The sequence below is a fragment of the Plodia interpunctella genome, chromosome 17 (assembly GCF_027563975.2).
Source record: "Plodia interpunctella isolate USDA-ARS_2022_Savannah chromosome 17, ilPloInte3.2, whole genome shotgun sequence".
Taxonomy (NCBI): domain Eukaryota; kingdom Metazoa; phylum Arthropoda; class Insecta; order Lepidoptera; family Pyralidae; genus Plodia; species Plodia interpunctella.
This window is the reverse complement of record NC_071310.1, coordinates 347,704-369,330: the sequence shown is the minus strand read 5'-3', so window position 1 is coordinate 369,330 and position 21,627 is coordinate 347,704. Positions and strand designations below refer to the sequence as shown.

At 34.2% G+C, this 21,627-nt stretch overlaps 1 protein-coding gene across 1 annotated transcript in view; it reads right to left on the bottom strand.

Moving 5' to 3' along the window:
- The window catches only part of LOC128677358 (protein turtle-like), a 57,190-nt gene extending 35,985 nt beyond the window's left edge, over nucleotides 1-21,205 (bottom strand). Inside the window, exon 1 of the mRNA XM_053758130.2 lies at nucleotides 20,881-21,205. Coding sequence (XP_053614105.1) covers nucleotides 20,881-21,016 — 136 coding nt within the window. The 5' untranslated portion in view covers nucleotides 21,017-21,205. The remainder of the gene's footprint in view (nucleotides 1-20,880) is intronic.
- Between the last annotated feature and the right edge of the window lie 422 nt (nucleotides 21,206-21,627).

Here is a 21,627-nt window from a genome sequence, read left to right as displayed (position 1 = left end):
AACCAAATATGTATGTAGACAAATATTTAAATTCACATATATTTAAAAATCATCTATAATTTATTACTCAGCTTCTGTCCTGTCAAATATTTACCAAATCGATGTGATAAATATCACTGATATATTTGACTATTGTCAGTGTTGTGTGTATTTCATGCAGAGCACACAAATCAATATATGTACAAATCAGAAGATTTGTACATATATACGATTTGTGTCTACATATTATTCTATACATCCATACCATCCATATCCATGCCTATATTATATACCTATATTATATATAATGTATTTTTGGTTTTTGTTTGTAATTAATAAACTTGAAAAGTACTGAACAGATTTTGATAAAATTATATACGGAGAGAGGAAGTAGAGGAGGAGTAACATTTTTTATGGTTTTGCATTGAGTTTTATGTATAAGTCTGTGTACCCGAGCGAAGTACGGGCAAGTTTGTGTACGGAAACCTAAAAACGAACATCCCAATTATATATTTCAAATCATATTTAATGATAAACAATAAATGTCGCTCGCAAACAAGCAAAAGACAAAATCAAAGAGAACCCACTCCATTAAAAGCCCTTTTAAAACAAATACACATCAATTCAGCGACCCAGAAGGGCTGAAAAAAGGGCCCATTACCCGGAACTACTCCCCGAAGACGGATGCAGACGTTTCGATAACTGGTCCAATTAATACAGCTACAAAATTCCAGAAAATACCAGTTCATTCCGGAAAATACCAGAACAGACTGGCCGCTACTAGTTGATATTTATTGAGATTACTTTCACGCTGGGATGAACTAGGACAGTGTTTCTCAACAACAATCTAATTTTGTGTTGCAAACTATAAATACATTTTTTCACGCGTTTTTTAATATTTTTGATACACTTGTCCACTGCCTTCAAGAAGCTATGAGGAAATACATTCTTCATAGTCGTATTTCCTGATGGCTGAGGAAGTTTTCCTTCACCGCAAGCAAGTGAATCACGGAGAAAGTTTAGAACCACTGAACTAGGTCATCGTCGTCGGCAATTATTAAGTAATATTATATTAATATTCTTTTATTTCAGTGGACACGATCGATATCTGAATTTCTCATAAATATAACCAATTACAAGTATATTCTACTATAATTGTGTATCACAGAAGGTTTGACCAACGTCCTAAGTGAGCAGTGAAGTGCTGCACGAAGCAATGTGACGCTGTACGGATATGAGTAATTGCCGCGTCAACATTTGCCGCAAGCTACAACATGTACATACATTCGCTACAGACGCATCTCGCCGTGTCCTCCTTGACGCGTTAGTCGCTCATTTAGGACGTCAGATTACGGTTTTGCCAGTCAACCATAAAATTTAATGGTATAGTTATAAATTGACTTAGTTGGTGTTTTGATGAGTTTTCAATTGCTAATTTCCGAAATAATTCATTTTGTCGTTAGGAGAAACACGCTGATCCTCATTCAGTCTAATACGTTAACTGTATCATACTTGTAAATAAATAAAATATATTAATTTTCAAAAACCCATAATAATCATTTGTTTCCGCACTTGGTAACAATATGTTAAAGAAAAGAGACAGCTAATAGATAATTTTTAATTAATATGCGGTTTACCAGCACACGTCTTTTTTAAAATCTTTGCTGGGAATCAAATAGAAAAATATCGGATTAATCTGTGCGATTTCCCGGTTTCTTCCTCAACCATTGAGCATCATAGCCCAAGGTCCACTACAAATTATAGGAAGAAAGAAATATCTATGGAAATAACTAGTACATTTGTACTTTTCTATTTGTAAATTTTATGTTTACAATGTTGTGTTGTGTAAATAAATAAAGAAACAATGTAAACATTAATTAATTTTAATGTGAATACACTGATATTGTCAGTCAGTAATGTATTCTCCCGTAGTTTGGGTCGCTCCGTAAACAACGCTTTACTGCCAGCCCAAGATAGAAGCGGTAGCGATTTTCACATACACATTGACAAAATTATCAAATCCCGGCCCGGTTACGATGTCGCTACTGTTTAATTTTGACAACGTCATTTCAATATGACTTTTGAAAGTTTTCGATTTCGATCACCGGGCCAGATATCCTGGTCAGTCTGTAAGAATCATACATGACAAGACATACATTTTACAAATCAAAATGACGGCCATGAACCCATCAATATGAGTACATAGTATAAAACAAAGTCGCTTCCCTCTGTCTGTCCGTGTGTATGCTTAGATCTTTAAAGATGGAGTTTCATGCTTTTTAAAAAATATATTAATGCGAGAGGAAGGTATATATGTATAATCTGAGACGACCTCGGTGGCGCAGTGGTAGTGCTTGCCTCTGAACCGAGAGGTCTCGGGTTCGATCCCCGATCGGGTAATGATGGAAAATGATCTTTTTCTGATTGTCCCGGGTCTTGGATGTTTGTCTATATATGTATATGTTATAAAATATAGTATCGTTGAGTTAGTATACCATAACACAAGTCTCGAACTTACTTTGGAGCTAGCTCAATCTGTGTGATTTATCCTAACATATTTATACTATATTTAATGTATTATGGTTTTACTCGAGCCAAGCCAGCAGTAATAAATAAGCTTGTAACTCGCACCACATAGTTTTAAGTAAACACCCCCATTTCTTATAAGCACAGTTGGTCTCTACTATTTATTCAGGCCTGATAAAGATTACCAGCCGGCCATGGTACAGCCAACAGCACGTCAAGTCTGACCAACACTGATCTTTATACCACGGTAATAGAGATGAAATTGCTCTGTGAGTTGTGTCGTTGACGGTACTCTCAGTATTCTAGTTCCCACTACCGCTCACTTGAAAGAGCTCGTAAATTACTTTACTTAGAATTTTGTATCAAAGATTGTGTGATTTTACAATTGGTTCGTATCAACTGTTCCTACAATTAAGAACATTGAACATACATAATAAACGGATTTTAGGAATTAAACACAATGTATATTGCAAACGCAATATAATGCTTTTAGGATATTATATTGAGAAATAAACAGTAACTAGTATTATATTTTCAGTATTAAATCAACACAAGATAGTGATAAGAGTATAAAAAAGGAATGTCAAATCAAATCATTTATTCAGAAATTTAGACCTTTATATGTACTTTTCACCTTAAATTTTATATTACATAGTAATTCTCAAAAAGCTACAAACTATTGACACTTCGGAACGTCCACAGCTAAAAGAAATTTCATAAAAACCCTTTTGGTGTCGATTCCAACCATGTCAGAAGCACTTTCATTATGAATCATTATTTTTAAGGTGTCCTGTCAGTCAAATCCAGTAGATAAAACGGGTGAAATCGACAATTTAAATAACTTTGCTGATAATCCACTTATACTTCTTGTTCTAATAGCCTTTACCCAGCGTCCTAGGTCAGCGGCAGAATGCTACAATAAACAACACGATGTTGTGCGTAAATTAATAATTATAGCAATATATAATACATTTTACAAAAATCGTAATTTTTGGCACAAGCTTTTATTGTCGTCAGAGAAATTCAACGCGTGACAAAAAATATTTCGAAAATAGTCCGTGCAGTAAACGGTTGATAAATTTCATCTGTAGCCGATCCTGGGTGCTCAATCAGGTCATATTTATCATTCTATTGCATAGTCTTGGAAACTGAAGCGACGTGGAAAATTTCAATTCATTGACAAGCGAACCTAGGTGAAATAGTAAAATGTTACAACAAATGAGACCAAAAATGAATTCTATCAACTATTTTTACTTGCAAGATTTAATTTCAGACGATCATCGGGACAGGAGTAACCAACTAAAAGCTTGTGATGTTCTTCTTGGCGTGCCGCCTCGACGATAATATTAGTGGAGACCAATAAAACGCCACCGATAAATTATCTGTGGCGTCATACTGATCCTTCAGCTTTGCGATATTGACGCGCCGCGTTTGTTCCATTTTGTCGCTCACAAATTACGCCAGTTGAAGTGACTTTGATGATAATGAAGTTAGCTCCTGTCCTAACACCCTTTACAAGATCTTGGGCCTACTGATCCCGTAACTTTGAGCCGGCTTTACTTGACAATGGATGAGATGGCACTTGTCGGGGGTAGTTAGGATTGGTCAATGTGTCTTGACAAAAGGGTTGTGAATTAAGGCTGTGACTTAAACTTGTTTTGTAATCCATTTCAAGAGTTTGAAAGAAACTGTCTTATCTTAACTCTATGGTAATCTTAAGTGATATACCTAATGTGATAATTAATTTGTTTGTTACCTCTTCGCGCTTTATCTCCTCATACAATCTTCATGAAATTTCGTATGCACATAGTAACATGGAGAAGACTTACACTAGTGGGCGAAGTGCGGGTTTGCATTTCACTTCTCACTATAGAATCGATTCGAAGTGAGACGCAGCGAACCAATCACATTGCGCCATTCTGACGCAACGATAACCATACTGAAATGTGATTTGTTTGGTCAGAAGTGAAATGCAAACCCGCACTAACCCCTTAGTTAGAAAAAAACATGGTTTCCATTGGATTTAAGGGCGAAATCGTAAGGATGACTAGTTCTGGCAATAAATTATAAAAAATATCCTACGATTTAATCAGTTTTCGCTAAGAAATAATAACCAATTTTCATCGTAATCCATTTTTTTGCGAAAACGCTCAAAAACATATGAGAATCTTTATTTCGACTTACAAACGTGTTCTATCTGCGGCAATCACTCCAACAAGTACCGATTAGGGCTGCAACTTTCCGAATGGTTTCCAATTGTTTTCCGGGTGCTCCGGGTGTTCCCGAAGTTCCGGACGACGACTGAACGACTGTCACGTCTTCATTTGTTATGCATATCTGATCAATTCTCAAGTTTAAGTACTCTTGTTTTGTTCCGGCATTGTTAACCGATTTAGACAGAACGTAACTATAATATTTTGCAAAGTCTACAACGATTCTTGTAGCTGCAATTGAATTTGGTAAATAAAATTACTTTTCAAACTTTCGTAAATATCGATGGAAATGTCGACGATAGTTTAGTATCTTTTAGAAGACAATTCTCAACAAGACTGCGACTCGGCCGCCATAGAAACACATATAAAGGATTAAGGATCCTGATAATTACCATATTTTCTTTCACCGGAAGTTAGTGGTGATTTGAAAAAAATACTATACCAAGACATAGACTCAAGATCATGTCGATCTACGAAAACTAATACATAAGTCACATTGATATCAACTCCATCAACCACGCATAGGATTCAAACGCGAGGCCTTTTAATCACGTGTGATAACCACTACAACGATTGAACCATCACCTTCTACAAAGTGACACAATGACTTCAAAGAAATATTATAGAACACAAATTGATTGTTAGTACATGACGTGTTGCCATTAGATTATCAGATCAAGAACGGATGTAATATCGAGATAAACGTTTATTTGCTTCTCCCGATCCTCCCCGTTATCTCCAGAGGGATCTCCCCCTGTAAAGGATTAGTATTTAACGACTTCCGTAAACTTTTCTTTGAAACGATCGAACCTTTATCAAATATGTATAATTCATAAAGATTTCCTCAACTCTGATAAAAATGACGTGAGTGTCAATAAGTAGTATTAGTAATAAGTCTTTTTTTGCCTCAATCAGTTGATAATGATGTAACTGATTGAGACTATTATGATTAAGACTGCGTACCATTTCTATAAATAGTACAGACATAACAGAAAACGGATAGTCCCAACTTCCAGTCGAGGGGTCACCCTCAGTGTTGACGTCGTAGTATAGCTTTTATGTATTTATTTTTCGTATTTGTTTTGGGATGATAGCAAGCTCCATTTAAAGCATACCCATAGCCCGTAAAACAATAATGATTGTCTGTCTTCTATTTAATACCACATTGTAATAAATGTAAGCTCATGTTTCCATTGTTGTCTTCACGCAAAGGTCATTTTATTTTTGTTTATTGGTAAACTAATTTCTTGTTTATCTAATGCATAATTTATTGCATTAAAATGGCTTTGACTACTATCATCTGTTGCTTCCATTTTGATGGGCTTATAACACAATATTACTTCGACCGTCGATGTTGACTTTCGGGTCCACAGGAAAATGTTATAATGAATTATTTCATGTGGACTTTCAATATCAGATTCGGTTATAAAAATAATAAAAAAAAATTCGTTTATTTCGGATCACCAGTAAATCCATAGAAATGTTAGTACCATGACTTATTAATTAGTGTTAGTATACAATAGAATTTTCTTAAAATTGGAGAGTAGTTATTCTCCGCTACTGTTCTTAAAATGCCATTGGGACTGTCTCTGACTCTTCTCAATAGCGAGGCTGTTTTTTTGCGTATGATCGCGTGAAAGCCATCCGTCCGAGCTTGCGCGAACATTTCCGACGCACTGCAGTACCGAGGCAGACCCAACAACATTCTAAAAGCATTATTATATTGGACACGCAGGATATCCAGGGTCTTTTTGGTGTAATTGACCCATAGATTGCCCGTTATAAAGGCTTTTTTTTTACAAAATATCATATGATAATATTGTTATATTTAAACATAAAAAACGGGTATTATGAATACATTTTTCCTATACTCATTATTCCAGCCACAGCTACGGATTTTAGTCCATGTGTTGAAGACTGGGAGATAATGACATGCATCCAACATCTGCACTCGTGGTCGTACAATCATTCTGGTTGGCGGTGGAACATAGCTATCACTCCTGAATCCTTCTGTCTCAACTGCCATAGTTCTGCGTGCTATACGGCCCGCCCACTTCTACTTCAGCGATCTAATACGCTGGACATTTAGATGTAACATTATAAATTTTATTCGAGTAACGAGTTTCGAGTAACATTTATAAATTTTATTCGCAAAAAGCCCGGCACAATCCCAACGTATACTTAGATAGGTATGTGTCAAAGTTTTTGGAATGAAATTGCAGTATTTTACTGGCCATAAACCTATCTTCGAACTATATCGATGACATTCATTCTCTTTCTCAGGTAAAGAGAATTTTCGATTACCTCCTTGCTCTTCCTATACTGATAGGGAGTCGAAGCCCAGAATCCGCTTTTCTACTTTTTCTACACCACTTCGCCATCCTTATATTTTACTGGCTTTACATTTCTGATTCGATTGCACCCGTTATAGCATAGTTCGTTGGGCAGGCTTGTGAGGTCCTGGTTAGAGAATACGTATCAATATAAATATAATTTCCAAATCTCTAATACTCAACTTGCTTCTCCAACAAACACAAACAATACATTCACGCGGACCCTTGTAATTAATTTCATCTTTAGATACATAACTGATTTGTTCTCCTTTGTTTAAAATATAAAAGTAAGCACTTAGATAACGTTACATTTTTCAAATGTTTTTGTTGTTCTTTTCCAATAAATCAATTGGCAAGAAGTAGTATAGGAAATAGTTAAAAATTCATGTGTCAGAAAGTGAAGTAAGTTTTTCTATAAAATAATATTATATATACTCTGTTATAAGAAAAATAACCATAAATAAAAACGAATACAAGAAAGATACACGTGCACATTATAACAGCGGCCCCCACACAGCTTTCTTACAGTCAACCGGCGATGGGTTGAGGCATGAAAGCTTAGTAAAAAAATCAATGAAATTCCTCGAGTAACTTAGAACATCCAACAAAGGTATTCCATGCCTGCCTCAACATACCCGTGATATTGGATACGCGAGGTCTAAGAGATATTCCTTTATTCCCAAAAAAAAATGTATTTGTTATTCTCCTTTATATTTTCCGTACGCGAAACGAAACACAAAATCCATGTACATAATATTGTTAATGACAGAGTAGCCACCGGGCGCAATGGGACCCCATCAGTTTGAACTACCATGTTCCCAATAAATTACGAAATTCGTTGTTTATTTTATCCAAATATCGGTGAAAGTTAATTTAAATCCGTGTGTAGCTATGTTCGATATCAATTATAGAACTCAATATTATAGTATTTATTCATAGATCAAGGATAGACAGAAAGATACAACAAAGTCTAAAAATATATAAATATAGGTATTTTAGCTGCAGTAACTCCGCGGTGTTAAACCCGCGCCATTAAATAAATACTTTTTTATGCACAGTAGCGCCATCTACTTGTTGTAATTTACGTAATTTTAAATCATCAAGTATTTAGACAGTACAATTAACGCAGATTATAATCCCAGAATAGCTCCGCAGAGTGACATAAAAGTTACCGCGCCGCGAGCTTTCACAACTTTGGACGTACGGCACTTGGAAGCACACGTGACTGAAATTACACTAAACTTTCGTCCCGGAAGCTTTGAGTAAAATTTTAAATCTTGTCGTTTAAAGTTTTACACTTCTGTATTATACTGGCGTACCAAATTGAGATGCGTCGTTCATCAAATTTATTTTTGATTGATTTTTAGAAACAGTTCTTCAAGTGAAAACATCTTTAGCGTGCTAACTGCGGAGCTTTTTATATCATAGTTCAGATGAGACTAATGTGAAACAATCACGTGCATTTTTATAGTATCGTATGGCAAAATTAGTGACCACCTGAATAACGGGGGCATCTGCTAGTATAGCGGCCCGTCCCGGCTTCGCTCGGGTAAAACCATAATAAAAAGTAACCTACGTTATTACTGATGTTTTCGTCATGTCTATATCAAATCTTTATAATATTAGTACTTACGTATGGAAATAATTAATCAAACTCGTTCGCAAGCAAACAGGTCTCAAATTACAAAGAACTTATTACAATTACAAATGAGGATTTAAACAGCTTGTTGAGTAAATATAGGGCAAACAAACACGCATCATATTTTCATATTAAATATTTACATATGTTTTATGTTATGTAATTCATATTTAAGTATTATGGTTAAGAAATTTATTATCTTAATTACCTATTATTTCAATCATGAAAATACAATAATAACACACAAAATATAGGTAAAACAAGATAATTTATCTTTCTTTTATCTTATTTTTCCAGACCGTAATTACGCATTTAGGCGTTACGTGGACGTAAACATGCAAACAAACGAGCACAATTTATGTGTTGTCCCGCCATTTTTTTACCGAAGAGGGTTGTCCGAGTTTTAAGCAAAGAAGTGAAACTAACATACAGAAGGTACAATTTTTTAACCAAATTAAATCTTATCGCTTGATACAATCATTCATTTCAATACCACACATTCTTGTGTGGTATTGAATTATGTCAAAATTATGTATTTTCATAACTATAATAAAATAATAAAATTAATAGCTGGTGGTAACAGTGCGTTTGGTATTGTGCGGAATTGTGGTTGGCCCTGAGTACGCGTGTATGTATGTATGAGTGCTTTAATTTATTCCAATGAAAAACCGGCAATGTGTACCGAATCTGCCAAAATTTGGTGAAAATTTGGTGGATAGTGTGGAATCGGCATAAAATGTTATCTCATGGCTCGAACCTGTTCATACTTCCGTAGCGTGTTACTATCCATTGTCCATATTTATTTGCAAAAACATGAGTTTATATATTTTTTACAATGTGGTGTTAAAAGAAAAGCTGAATCCTACATGTTTCACCGTCGACGGGTATGCAACTGTAAATGGTGAGCATGCTATCATCCCACAAAACAAAATCGAATAAATAAAAGTAACTAAATTAACTAAATTTTTATCTGAGTTAGTCATTAAATAATCGTTCAAATTATAATAACATTTATCAATCAGCAAGGACCTGAGGTGCTTTTTAAATAAATTTAAATTCTGATCTTTAACTTGTTTTGGAATTTTGTTATAAATTTTAGGTGCCATACTTACAATACTTTTACCTATAGAAGAGACCCCCCATGGGGTGCTATAGTACACATCGTACCTAAACTTTGGTGTGACGTCGCTGGTCTGAAAAGGTGCGCCTATATCTCGATGAAAAGACCCTATTTACCGAAACTTTATGGAGACAGTTTATGCGATGCCCATCGACGATAACTCGCGGAGTATGACATATGTAACAAAAGGTTTGTATAAATAAATATTTATTATGGCCGTATATATTTTTAGACGACTACACAAAAAATGATTTCAACGTTCATGTAAAATTGCAACCGAATTTTAATATTTAAATGGATTTGTTATACATGTCACACGTGCTTTTTAACTTATATTTGAAAATACAAATGAGATGAAAAAAATCGTAAATCGAGCGGGAAACCGCGCCCCTGTCTATCTTTTTTGTTTGACATGTATAACAAATACATTTCAATAGATGCTTGGGTATTTTCAAAAAACCTATTTGTAATGTTGATAAGTTAAGAGTACAGCTACTGCTCTCTAATGAAAATACTGTACGTCGGCGTGAGACGTGAAGTGATGAATTGATTCGGCCGGACCGGTGTGGTCTCGATAGTTGGTTGAGAGCACTGTCACGGATAGACGGGGGCGCGGGTTCAATTCCCGCTCGATTCCAGAATTTTTTCATCTCATTATTATTTACGAATTTTAATATGTTGTTACAATTTCGTCATATCGATAATAATTGTTGTTCTCATGAACATATTTTGAGTAAATCAACAGTTTTGATATAATACTCTTCATAAAATATTTTTATATTCTTAATGGCTGTATTATTTTTAGAGCTTTTCTGAAATATAGGATTCGTAATAATTAATATGTAAAACAAAATCAAAACTTTCCTGTTCGCTTCTCCGAAGTTGGGTAACATACACCGAAAATTTTGACCAAAAAAAACATTGTTCATTATTTGCAAAAATAATGATTGCATGAAATATTATGTAACATAACGCCTCTATGCCTCTTGTCTGGGGTTCTATAGACTTCAACAGAACAAACTAAATATTTTTTCCCCCAGGCTATTGTGGCAATAACTGTTTTTTTTTAATATATGTATGTTGTAAATATACTAATGTTATTATGAAGCATATAAACAACCAATTGGTCTCGCGAGGTGAGTCACGGCATGTCCTCTCTTTAAGAAGTCCGGAACCCCAGTGGCTGAAACTTTCAAAACGGCTTATTTTTGCACTTGGGTTAAAAATTATATATACTTAGGTACCAGTCTAACCTCCTTTTTTATCGGAGGAAAGCAGTCGGACACTTTTACAACCATTAATTTGCCGGCATGACGTGGCGCACATTATATACCGCATATAGACATAAAGCCCCTGATCGGAAGCGGCTGATATAGTTTATGCCCCTGCGTTGCTTAGATTCGATAGCAAACACGCGACAGCCTCGTAATGTGCCTGTCATAACCTATTGTAAAATATTATAGTGTACGATATTTGTAGAGAAGAAATAGCCGAATCTTCAAATTATTTATATATACTAATAGACTGCGCAAGGAAAAGGAAGAGGATTTTCAAATATAACGTGATAAAAAGGAGACGAGAGGTTTAAAAAGGAGACAGATTTTTTATTATTTCGGCTCTCAGCTCTGTCTACCCTGCCTTTCTTTTATTTTGTATGTGATATATTTTTTGTATATTTCACTTTCGGTACAATTACTACAATATAATACAATACAATACAATACAATACAATACTCTTTTATTGTATTGTATTATATTGTACCCTGTAATGCCGGCTTCACACTTATTATCAAATCAGAATCAAAAAATATTTATTCGCTTTAAATAGGGTACAATATGATTCGGGATATATTGTTAGTTTTTATTGCGGTAAACAAAAGCAGTTATACTAACTATGCAATGTGTGCATGCGCTCAACATCCATCCCATGTCCATTATAACCTAAAATTTTGAAGTGATATTTTTAAGACCCACATTGTCAATTGACCTCATTGGAGAAAAAGTGCGGTGAAGTTTGTTGCGAAATTTGAATTTGAAAGTAACCGGGAACAGAGTACAATACTTGTAAAGTATGTTTACTAACAATTGAGTCTTGGTTTTAAATTAATTTTTGACATAAATCAGTTTACGTATAATCATCCTTAGTTGAATAAGGAATTTTGAATTTGAAAGTCACCGGGTAAAGTATGTTTACAAACAATGTTGATACGACAAAAGTTGGTTCTCTTTGGAAGATACATCAAAAATATGCTCTGTTTCCATTCGGTTTACGACCGCCGAGTTTCTACACGAGACGCAAAGTTAATCGGGACAGTTTGGAACATTATGAGCAATATGAGTAATAAGGAAATTAAACATTGAACAGGCGCGAGATGAAAACGGCTACTAACTTTTACGGATATTTGGGGTAAATATATATACTACGTTGTATGTGTAAAGCCCATGAAATAGAAGCATCACATGCGCAAACAAATCCTAATAGATATAAAGTACCTATAAAAATATAATAGGGAAAAACGAATTAGCCCCAAACAAAAATTGTGATATGGGATAACTCTACGATAGTATATTCTATTACACAATATACATATAAATATCTTAGACCCAGATCAATCTGAAAGAGATCATTTTCCATCTTGACCTGACCGAAGGTCGAACCCGGCACCTCCAATGTTGCAGTCTCTAATAGAAGAGAATATAGAAGTTCATGCGTAAAAGTCACAGCTGTCACTCGACAAAATTAGTTTCATTTAAAAATGAGCTTTAATGCGTGCTCCGTATGTATATTTTACATTATGATAATTACTTCGATATCACACTCCATTTTTAAAGCCATCTTCATGACTCTAAACTTTTCATAGAGGCTCTTCGACAGACGTATAGCTATGAGACTTACCTTAGTCGTTATACATCAGTAAAATAAATCGATAAATATTTACATTCCTTTTTCGTACAGATTAGTTGCTGAAAATATCGAATTTTATATAGTTATTATTTTAAAGTTGCGTTCCGTTTTACGTAAGTTATCCTTATATTAAACGAGCAATATTCGTATAAATTATATGTATTTTACTCGCGTATTCGGAAACGAGTAACGACTTCGTTAACTTTTGAAATATAAAACCACATGGGGGCATACAATAGATCTAGCCAGGATCTGGTTAAATTTGTTTTTTCCATTTCATTAAAACTTTTAACAAAAATACAGAGTGGAGCTCGGCTCAGGCACTATGGAATAGCAAATCTATATGTCCATATATATTCTAAAATTTTTTAACATCTTTTTTGAAAATAATTTACAACTGAAGTGAACAGTCGGCCAGCGACGTACTGCAACATAAACAGAGTGAGCCGAAATAACCACTCAAATGTACACAAAGTACTAAACTTAACCTCAAATAAACAAACATAAACTTGAACTGCTTTTCCTAACCGACTTGGAAAATAGGAGCATGTCTCAATTACATCTGTCTTTCATTTGTAGTGTAACAGGCAGACACAATTGCAGCTAAAAATGTAATAGATACCTAATTATAATAAATATAATAATAGCCTACTTTACTTAAATTCGCAATATATTTTTCTGATACTTTGGCGATATGAACTAGAAATACTCATCTTGATAATTAAGTTGTTGTTAAAAAAAATACTGAACGATTCTTACTTTTTACGTAATTTATTTCTCCAAACTTTATTTACCATGGTGCTATAAAGCAAAAGCATTCTCTACCAGTCATCAATCTTTAGGAAAAACTTTATTTCTTACGTTTTGACTAATAATTATATTTTTTATGAAAATAAATTAGCATAAGAACGATTTATTGCAATTTATGATTCTTAATTAATTAATTTCTGTTTCACGTCCAATGTCAAAATGTCAAGATAAGCATTTTTTATTTTCAGATTTTAATTACAGAGATAGTTCAATATCCGAAAAAGTAATTTGTCGTTGCTTTTATGGTAATTTAATTTCGCAGGGAAAGCGAAAAGATGAAAGGAAAAATAAACAAGAATATCAACAGAAAATCGAACTCCGCCCGTTGTGTGAGCACGCCACGGTTACGAAGGTTGGTCTATTAAAAATTCATTTTTTTTTTAAATTAATGTTCATCAAGGTGCAGGATCAATTTGTTGCATCTGCTATCCAACAATCACTTCACAAACAGCAATGAAGCTATTGTGTCCCGGCAAGAGCTGGCGAGCAGGAAGCGGGCTCAATGAGGCTATTGATGAAGAGTACTGATCATTTGATGCCAAGGCTCCACACTTTCGTCGAACAGTTTACCGAACTTTGGCGGATTCGGTATAAGTTGCTGGTTTTTCATTGCGTTAAATAAAAACACTGATATGAACTGCGCAATGTTCACGCTTCCGGGCAAGTGTCTGAGCTCGGCGATAGTGTGCTCGGCGATCCTAGTTGAAAATTATTTTGACTTATAGCCAGCTGTACACTATCACAAAAGCAGGAACATTACGTAATTTGAATGAGAGTTGTTATTTATCACAATGAATAACCAGTAATATACTGAATCTGCCAAATTTGGCGAAAAGTTGTCGATAGTGTATAGACAGCATTGGGACAGCATCAACTCAAGAGATTTCTTTAAAACAATACAGTTTTCTTTTCCTGCGTAAAATTCAATGTGTAGTTATTTTGGTTAGCTTTATATACTGTCAACTGTATAGCAATCAATAATTACTTACTTGCATTTTTTTTCAAATCCATTTAAGTCATAGCATTAAAGTTTCCGCCAACTCGATAAAACAAGTGAAACCCATCATTAATTGTATCTCCGGAATTGCGTCTGAAAACCGACATCCCATCGAGAAAGATAACTTTGTTTAGAGTTACAAACTCGTTTGCTGTTCAAAAGTATGTTTATCGGAGGCGATGTTACGCACACAGCCTACAGAATTCTTTTTACAAGCTTTTATATAATTTGCAATGTAACTATGAATGTGCCTACGTCTACTCGGGTGGAATCTTGCAACTACATTTTGAAGCAGATATTATCTTCAACCGATTGAGCTAAAATTTTGTACACACGTTTAGATTGGATATATACTAAAATATTACCTGATTCGAAGCCGGTGAACCTAGGAACAGATCCAGACGTGAGAACTCCGAAGAACTGTTAAATGCACGGGCATTAATGTTAAATGTGAGCACGCCGTGCACATTATTGTAAAAACTTATTGCCATGCCAGTTTCTAATGTTTAGTGGCAAAAACACTGTAAAATAAAAAGGTTTTATGTTTGCGATTACAAAAGCTGTAAGAGGATTAACTTTATAAATTGCTAACAACATCAAAGCGATCATTTTATTATAACAACATTTTACGAGTATTTTACTTGCCCTGTAAGTAAGACCTGATGATGGACCAAGTATGGCCTGTGGAGGAAAATCCTCAACGATTAAATGCACGGACATCTCTATATTTAGCATGTTTTTGAGCAAATAAAAATTATGTTTATGATTATTGTGATTTTTTTGTCATACGCTAAATGAAACAAGATCTCTCTGATGTCAGCTTATGTCAAAATGAATTTTAATAACTATATATGACAAACATTCGGAAAGAACCGGAATAACCACATCGAATATAATATATTTGTACTACACGATATCTCAAAAATGAATTCCCATTTCGAAGGTAACGCCTTTTCTCTTGCGATCTCCTCGGAATTTTAATAAAATATATTCTGTAGTGAGAGAAATTCCGAAACATGTGGGTAATTGGATTGAGAAGAAAAAATGCAAGCTACCAAAGAAGATTACGTACCGCCAACAACTCTTAACGACAATTCTACCAGATTCACCATTATTACCATGGCATAGGGGTTCTTGCGGGGCATCTTGACGTGTAGTACACCGTACCGTCCTCTCTTATGATAATTTATGGCGGGTGTGCCCAGTCGACATGTTGTGATACGGGAAAGTCATTGAATAATGTTACTGCTGCGTTTAATGCTTGGGTGAAAAAATACTTTATTTTTACGTTTCACTTTAGATAAAAATTATATATTATTTTTTTGGAATGGATATCGTTTTTCGTCGCCAAAGACGCGAATGCAACAGAAGACATGAAAAGATGAAAGAAGAAAGACTTTCTCCGATGGCACAGTAGTAATTACATCTTGTCTACAAAAGTTTCCAAATCGTAACTAAACTTTTTCTCAGTCCAGTATTTTAGGAGAGCACTAATGACCTGGATATCGACTGCCGAATCCTAGGAAAATCGTAGTAACTTACGTTTTTTCAGTAATGGTAAACTGGAAATTGACTACAAGTCCTAATATACTATAATATTGAGCCGGCAGAAAGTAAAAAAATTATCATAAACCGATTTCGAATCCCTGACACCAAGACGCAAGAGTATTTGATTTCACATGGGATTTCCTATGCTCAATGGCTAAGAAAGAAACCGGAAAAACGCTTAGATGATAGAAAGTATTTGATATAATAATAATGTCATTATGATGACAAGATACATCTACAGATTTCTCCCAGATACATGAAGTTTCCACAGCCAGAGTATCCTAATGAGCATTGTATTAAACCCGGATCTCCCAAGCAGACATCGTAAATTCCTATCCTAATCGCTATTGCACTCATAACTTGAGATAGTTAATAAAATTAGTAGCTTGGGAAACATTTTTATCGACAATCGAAAATTTGTTTAATTTATTTACCTCTACTATACTTTAATATTGTTTTAGAAATTGTTTTGGTACTAGTACTGAACAAGCAACGTGTATAAAAAGCCACCATTATATAGGGATAAAATAGCTAGGTTATATTTTTGGTTTTCCAGTCCTATTGGGATTTGTCCTTGTAATTAATATTTTGAGTATATTATGATTCCACTAATGCCTTAATTTCCCGAAATTCTCACACAACCGAAGTTTCAAAGCACAACTAGCAGAAAATATAGCATGTCAGCATGTTCTAGAACTGGAGCGGGGTGAGTAACAAAGGAATTCTTTAAAGTACTCGAAACCTCAAACGCTTCCTGTAACGAGCGGGCGTTGAGACCACTGATATATAACTGATAGATACCGCTTATGATATCTACGAAAGCAATGGGCAAGACTGGCAAAGGACCGCAGGAAACGGCGCGAAATAATTAAAAAATTAAAGTTGCCTATCCCCAGCTGATCTAGACTGAAAATCATGACGAGATACCACATAAAACCGGTGGTTGCGAAGTTTGGACTATTTGTGACGGTACGCTTGTGATCAAAAAGTTTTAGGCCTGATTATTCATAATTGGTGGACTACCACTGGACGCCTATGAAGGAAAATATCGAAAGCCAATCTACATTTTAGTCGATGATCGATGCTAATTTCATCAATCTTTGAGACTTCCTCATTGATATAATATGAAAGGATTATTATTTACATAACAATTTTTTTTGTAATAAAATGTAAAGATGCCAAATTGTGAAATACTGAATCAATTGTCAAAAATATAAAAGACTCATTATTTCTTCGCAGCCACGGAAATAAAATTACACACAGTTTCCTTCCAGCCCCACGACACAAGCTGCTCTGGTTGCGCCGTGGTGCATTCTATAGCATTTTGTGCGACGTGGTATCTATCTTCATTTAACTCTACGAGCTACAAACTTCTATCCGATATTTGACGGGATTTAAAGTTCAAATGCAGGTGCTGGCAAATACATTACAGTGTTACATCGACCTCATTCTGAAATTCTTTTATTTTTATTTGGTCATCAAAAGAATTAAATCTAAACAAATTTAAGCACTTATTTCTGTACAACAATAAATATATCAATAATCTATAGTTTTATGAGAGAGCAGTGGTGTTAATTAAATAATATATGCACAACCTGCGTGCATACATAATATCACGCCTGTTTCACATAGGGGTAGGCAGAGATCAGAGATTACCACTTGCCACGAACCTAACAAACCTCACACGAGATAATAAAGATAATTGAAAGACATCCTTACTGATGATATTTGCTGTGCTAGACTACGTTAACACGAGCTTCTAAATAATGGGAATGGTGAAAAATCTATGTACTCATTTTCGTAATCTTTATTATAGGGTTTGAGATACAATACTAGGAAACACAAAGCCACTTTGATGTCAAACCTTTGAGGCTTCCATCTTTGTGGAGGGATATTAGAGAGTATTAGTAAAACGGGACATTTCAGCAATTTATTTTAATAAATTACTAACATATTCTTAAGAATATTGTTACTAATATACAAATAAAGAATAATAATTATTACTTAATTAAACTTTACCACATAAAAATATTAAATATACCGTACAAATGATGGACTTGACGCTTTTGACGTCTACCAGTTAACCATCAAACCAAATAGAGATACATAATAAGTTTTTGATGACACAAGCTTTTATTGTTGTCAAAGAGATCTTATTGCATTCAATGCGTGACATAAAAATAATGTAGGTACGTGCAGTAAACCGTTGAGGTGTTCCGTTGTCGGGAGATGTTCCTGAGTGAACCATCAGGTCATGCTTATTATAATAATGCATTGTCATCCATATTAAACGTGTGTACAAAATTTCAGCTCAATCGGTTGAAGATATCTGCTTCAGAATTGAGTTACAAGATTCCACCCGATAATATACATTGAAGGTAAATAAAATCTTGTAAAATAAACCGACATAAATACACTTATTACTTTGTTATTAGTTTAAATGAATAATTTATTTATTATTGATAACAATGTAAATGTTTCTAGGCCCGACAATTAAAAACGATAAACATAAATAATGATTTTTCAGACTCCGTTTATGAAAGACAGAATTAAATGGAAACTATATACTAATAATATTTGACCAATCGAAATCCTAGGCTTGGACTCTATAAAAATACTTCCATCTATACGAGGGGAGTGTCAACAACAGAGTTCCCAAAGAGGGGTAGACGGATAATAACAGGCGAACGGCCAGTCGTAAATCAACAGAAGAATCTTAAGATTTTAAGGTTTATTTTTATGCAGAATATCTCGCGTCACAGCTGACAATGAAACCGACAACACAGATGAGAAAAATGAGAAAAAAATATAAAATACAACTTCATAGAAAAGCTTTCAATATAGCCTGGTAGTTACCACAAATCAACATAATATCCCCTTATCGACAGAAACGAATAATCGATAGCCTTAACCCTATCGATATAAAGGTTATATTGCCTCACAGTTTAATGGTTGAGCTACTTATCGTAATCTCTATAAAATAAAATCCTAAGGCTGAACGCATAATATACACAAACATAATTTATTCGTTCATTTTAAAAACTCTAAGCTTGGATGCCTCTCTTACTAAATCCTCACTGTCCAAATACCAAAAACAAAAATCTCTTACAATTTTACTTAATAACTAAATAAAACACAAATGTATAAAAGTTTTTTTTACCAAAACCAGCATCTAGAGTTTGTGCAACATGGTCGAGAATTTTCAATATTGTTCACGAGGGTTGTCAATAGCTATTCATAGAACAGTCTCGATCGTTATACACAAGTATATATTGAAGGGACCTGCCTTCACTTCCGAACTATACTATCTTGTTCCTACTAGTGTTTATATTAACTTTACTGAAATCAAATAAACTCTTAGATATCTGAGAGGATGTTTAGATTTCTAGTCTCGGATCTGATTTGGGTAAAATACCAATATTAATAGCCGAGAAATACCTGTAAGCAAAACCTTTAAATAACTTTACTTAGTCGATTTTCGTTTTAAAGCCGATCGACCACCGACCACACTGGTTGACAGTTTAAATTCACACGTGTTGCAATAACAGTCTAACGAATGAATGCTTAGCTTAGTTCAACGAGCTTAGTTCATACTATTTAGTTTAGCTGGTGGTAGACGTTCAGCTTATATGAAATTCAGGGGAAATATGATCCGATCGGCCATTATGAATTTCGAAATTTCACACAATATCACTGAATGTTTTCTGATGAATAAAATATGTACGGGTTGCACGGCCGGTTCGCGTGAAATATTGAAAATTGAATTTCGTGTTTGTTCTTTGCATTATTATTTCTTTATTTTTTATTTATTCATTCACAATTATATCTACATATCTGATAGTACAATATAAAATTAACTAAAGTTTTTCTTAGCAATGTCATCATAATGTTCATTTAAACAATATATGAATATAACAAATCATATTCATATATTGTTATTTATTTTAAAGTACAATTTAACAAAACATTCAAATCAAATCAAGCTTTTTAAAAATAATAATAATTCTGGTATTGACCTCGGTGGCGCAGTGGTAAAGTACTTGCCTCTGAACCGAGAGGTTCTACACGACGTTTTCTTGGACCGGAAGCCGTGGTGGTCGATGAAATTTCATCTAGTAAATAATTTAATTGAATATAAGTACAAATTATTTACTATATGAAAAAGGCATCTGACATCTCTTCTAAATATCGATTGCTTGTTTTTAATGTAATATTTTGACAAAATAATCTTATCTTAGGTTGAGTTCATAGCTTTGTACTAGTTTTTGCATTAATATTATAATACAGTTTTCAGTATTATAACCTAAGATAACCTTTACATTATGTTATAAATAGTCCATATCAAGAAGCGACAGATATTTTTTAATTAGTTGTAGTATAAATATTATTATATCAAATTAAATATTTCTCACAGAAGAGACAGCTAAATGATTCTGAAAATTAATTGGGTATACAAATAATAGGTTTCCTGCATGCTAGGCTAATCACGTTTAGCAAACCCAGAGCGTTTAACGGCTGCGGAAGGAGCTGAGAAAACTGTCCACTGCAATAAATTGAATGCTTAGTTATGCATGCGCGTAGGACATGTTATATACCAGGAATTATAAAAAGTAATTAAAATATTTATGCAGTTTGTAAAGATTTCCATAAACATGCACCTTTGCATTTACAATTACGTTTCTTTTGTGAACTACCCGAAAAGTTACCCTGCCAAATTATGGCGTACAATTTACACAAGGGAAAACTAAAACAGAACTCCTGTCTAAATATTTACTTAATTCTACCAAATTAAATATTAGTTTAGGCTCACCTGGCTTGTCTAAATCGCTAATATAAGTTTCAGTGTCCACGTATCCCAACACCCCAGCCATGATGGCCAAAACTAGAAAAATTGAGAGTCCAGACATTTTCCAATTGGAAAAGCCATTCACAAATATCAGCTCCATGTATTACACTTCACTTATTTACATTCACTATTTTTTTAAAATCACATCAGTATTTTTTTATAGTATCACTCGCGCAATGTCGCGAGGTAAACACGTGTTGCTCACAATAAACACGGATATCGAACGATCGTACGTGCGTGCGTAACCAAGCCGCGGGGCGCACTGAACGGAGCTGCGAGATCGTGAAGCCACCGCGTATTCCGGAAAAACAAATTCAAATTTGAAAATATTATTTTTAATTATTCACTTCATATGCGGCTAGTATCTTTCGCAGCAGATAAAGTAGACTTCAAATGAGCAAAGTCGGCAAAAAACGCGCGCTTCACGTTTTTACAAACAAAGCTCTAAAGCCTGTGAACTAGCGTCAAAGCCTTTCCGACTGTGTACGAGTATATTTAGATTTTGTTACGTAAGTTACAATCTTGTTGTTGATTAATACATGTACTAATATTATATCAAAATGGTAGTAAGAATATTTAAAATGGTTATTTGTTAAAGAGCCTCTTTGCTTGTAACTTTTCAAATATCAAAAGTAAAGCATAGTACGTACATTTATTTTTAAAGAAGAATAATATATTGCCATTTAGGACGCAAAATGTACTACTTTATGT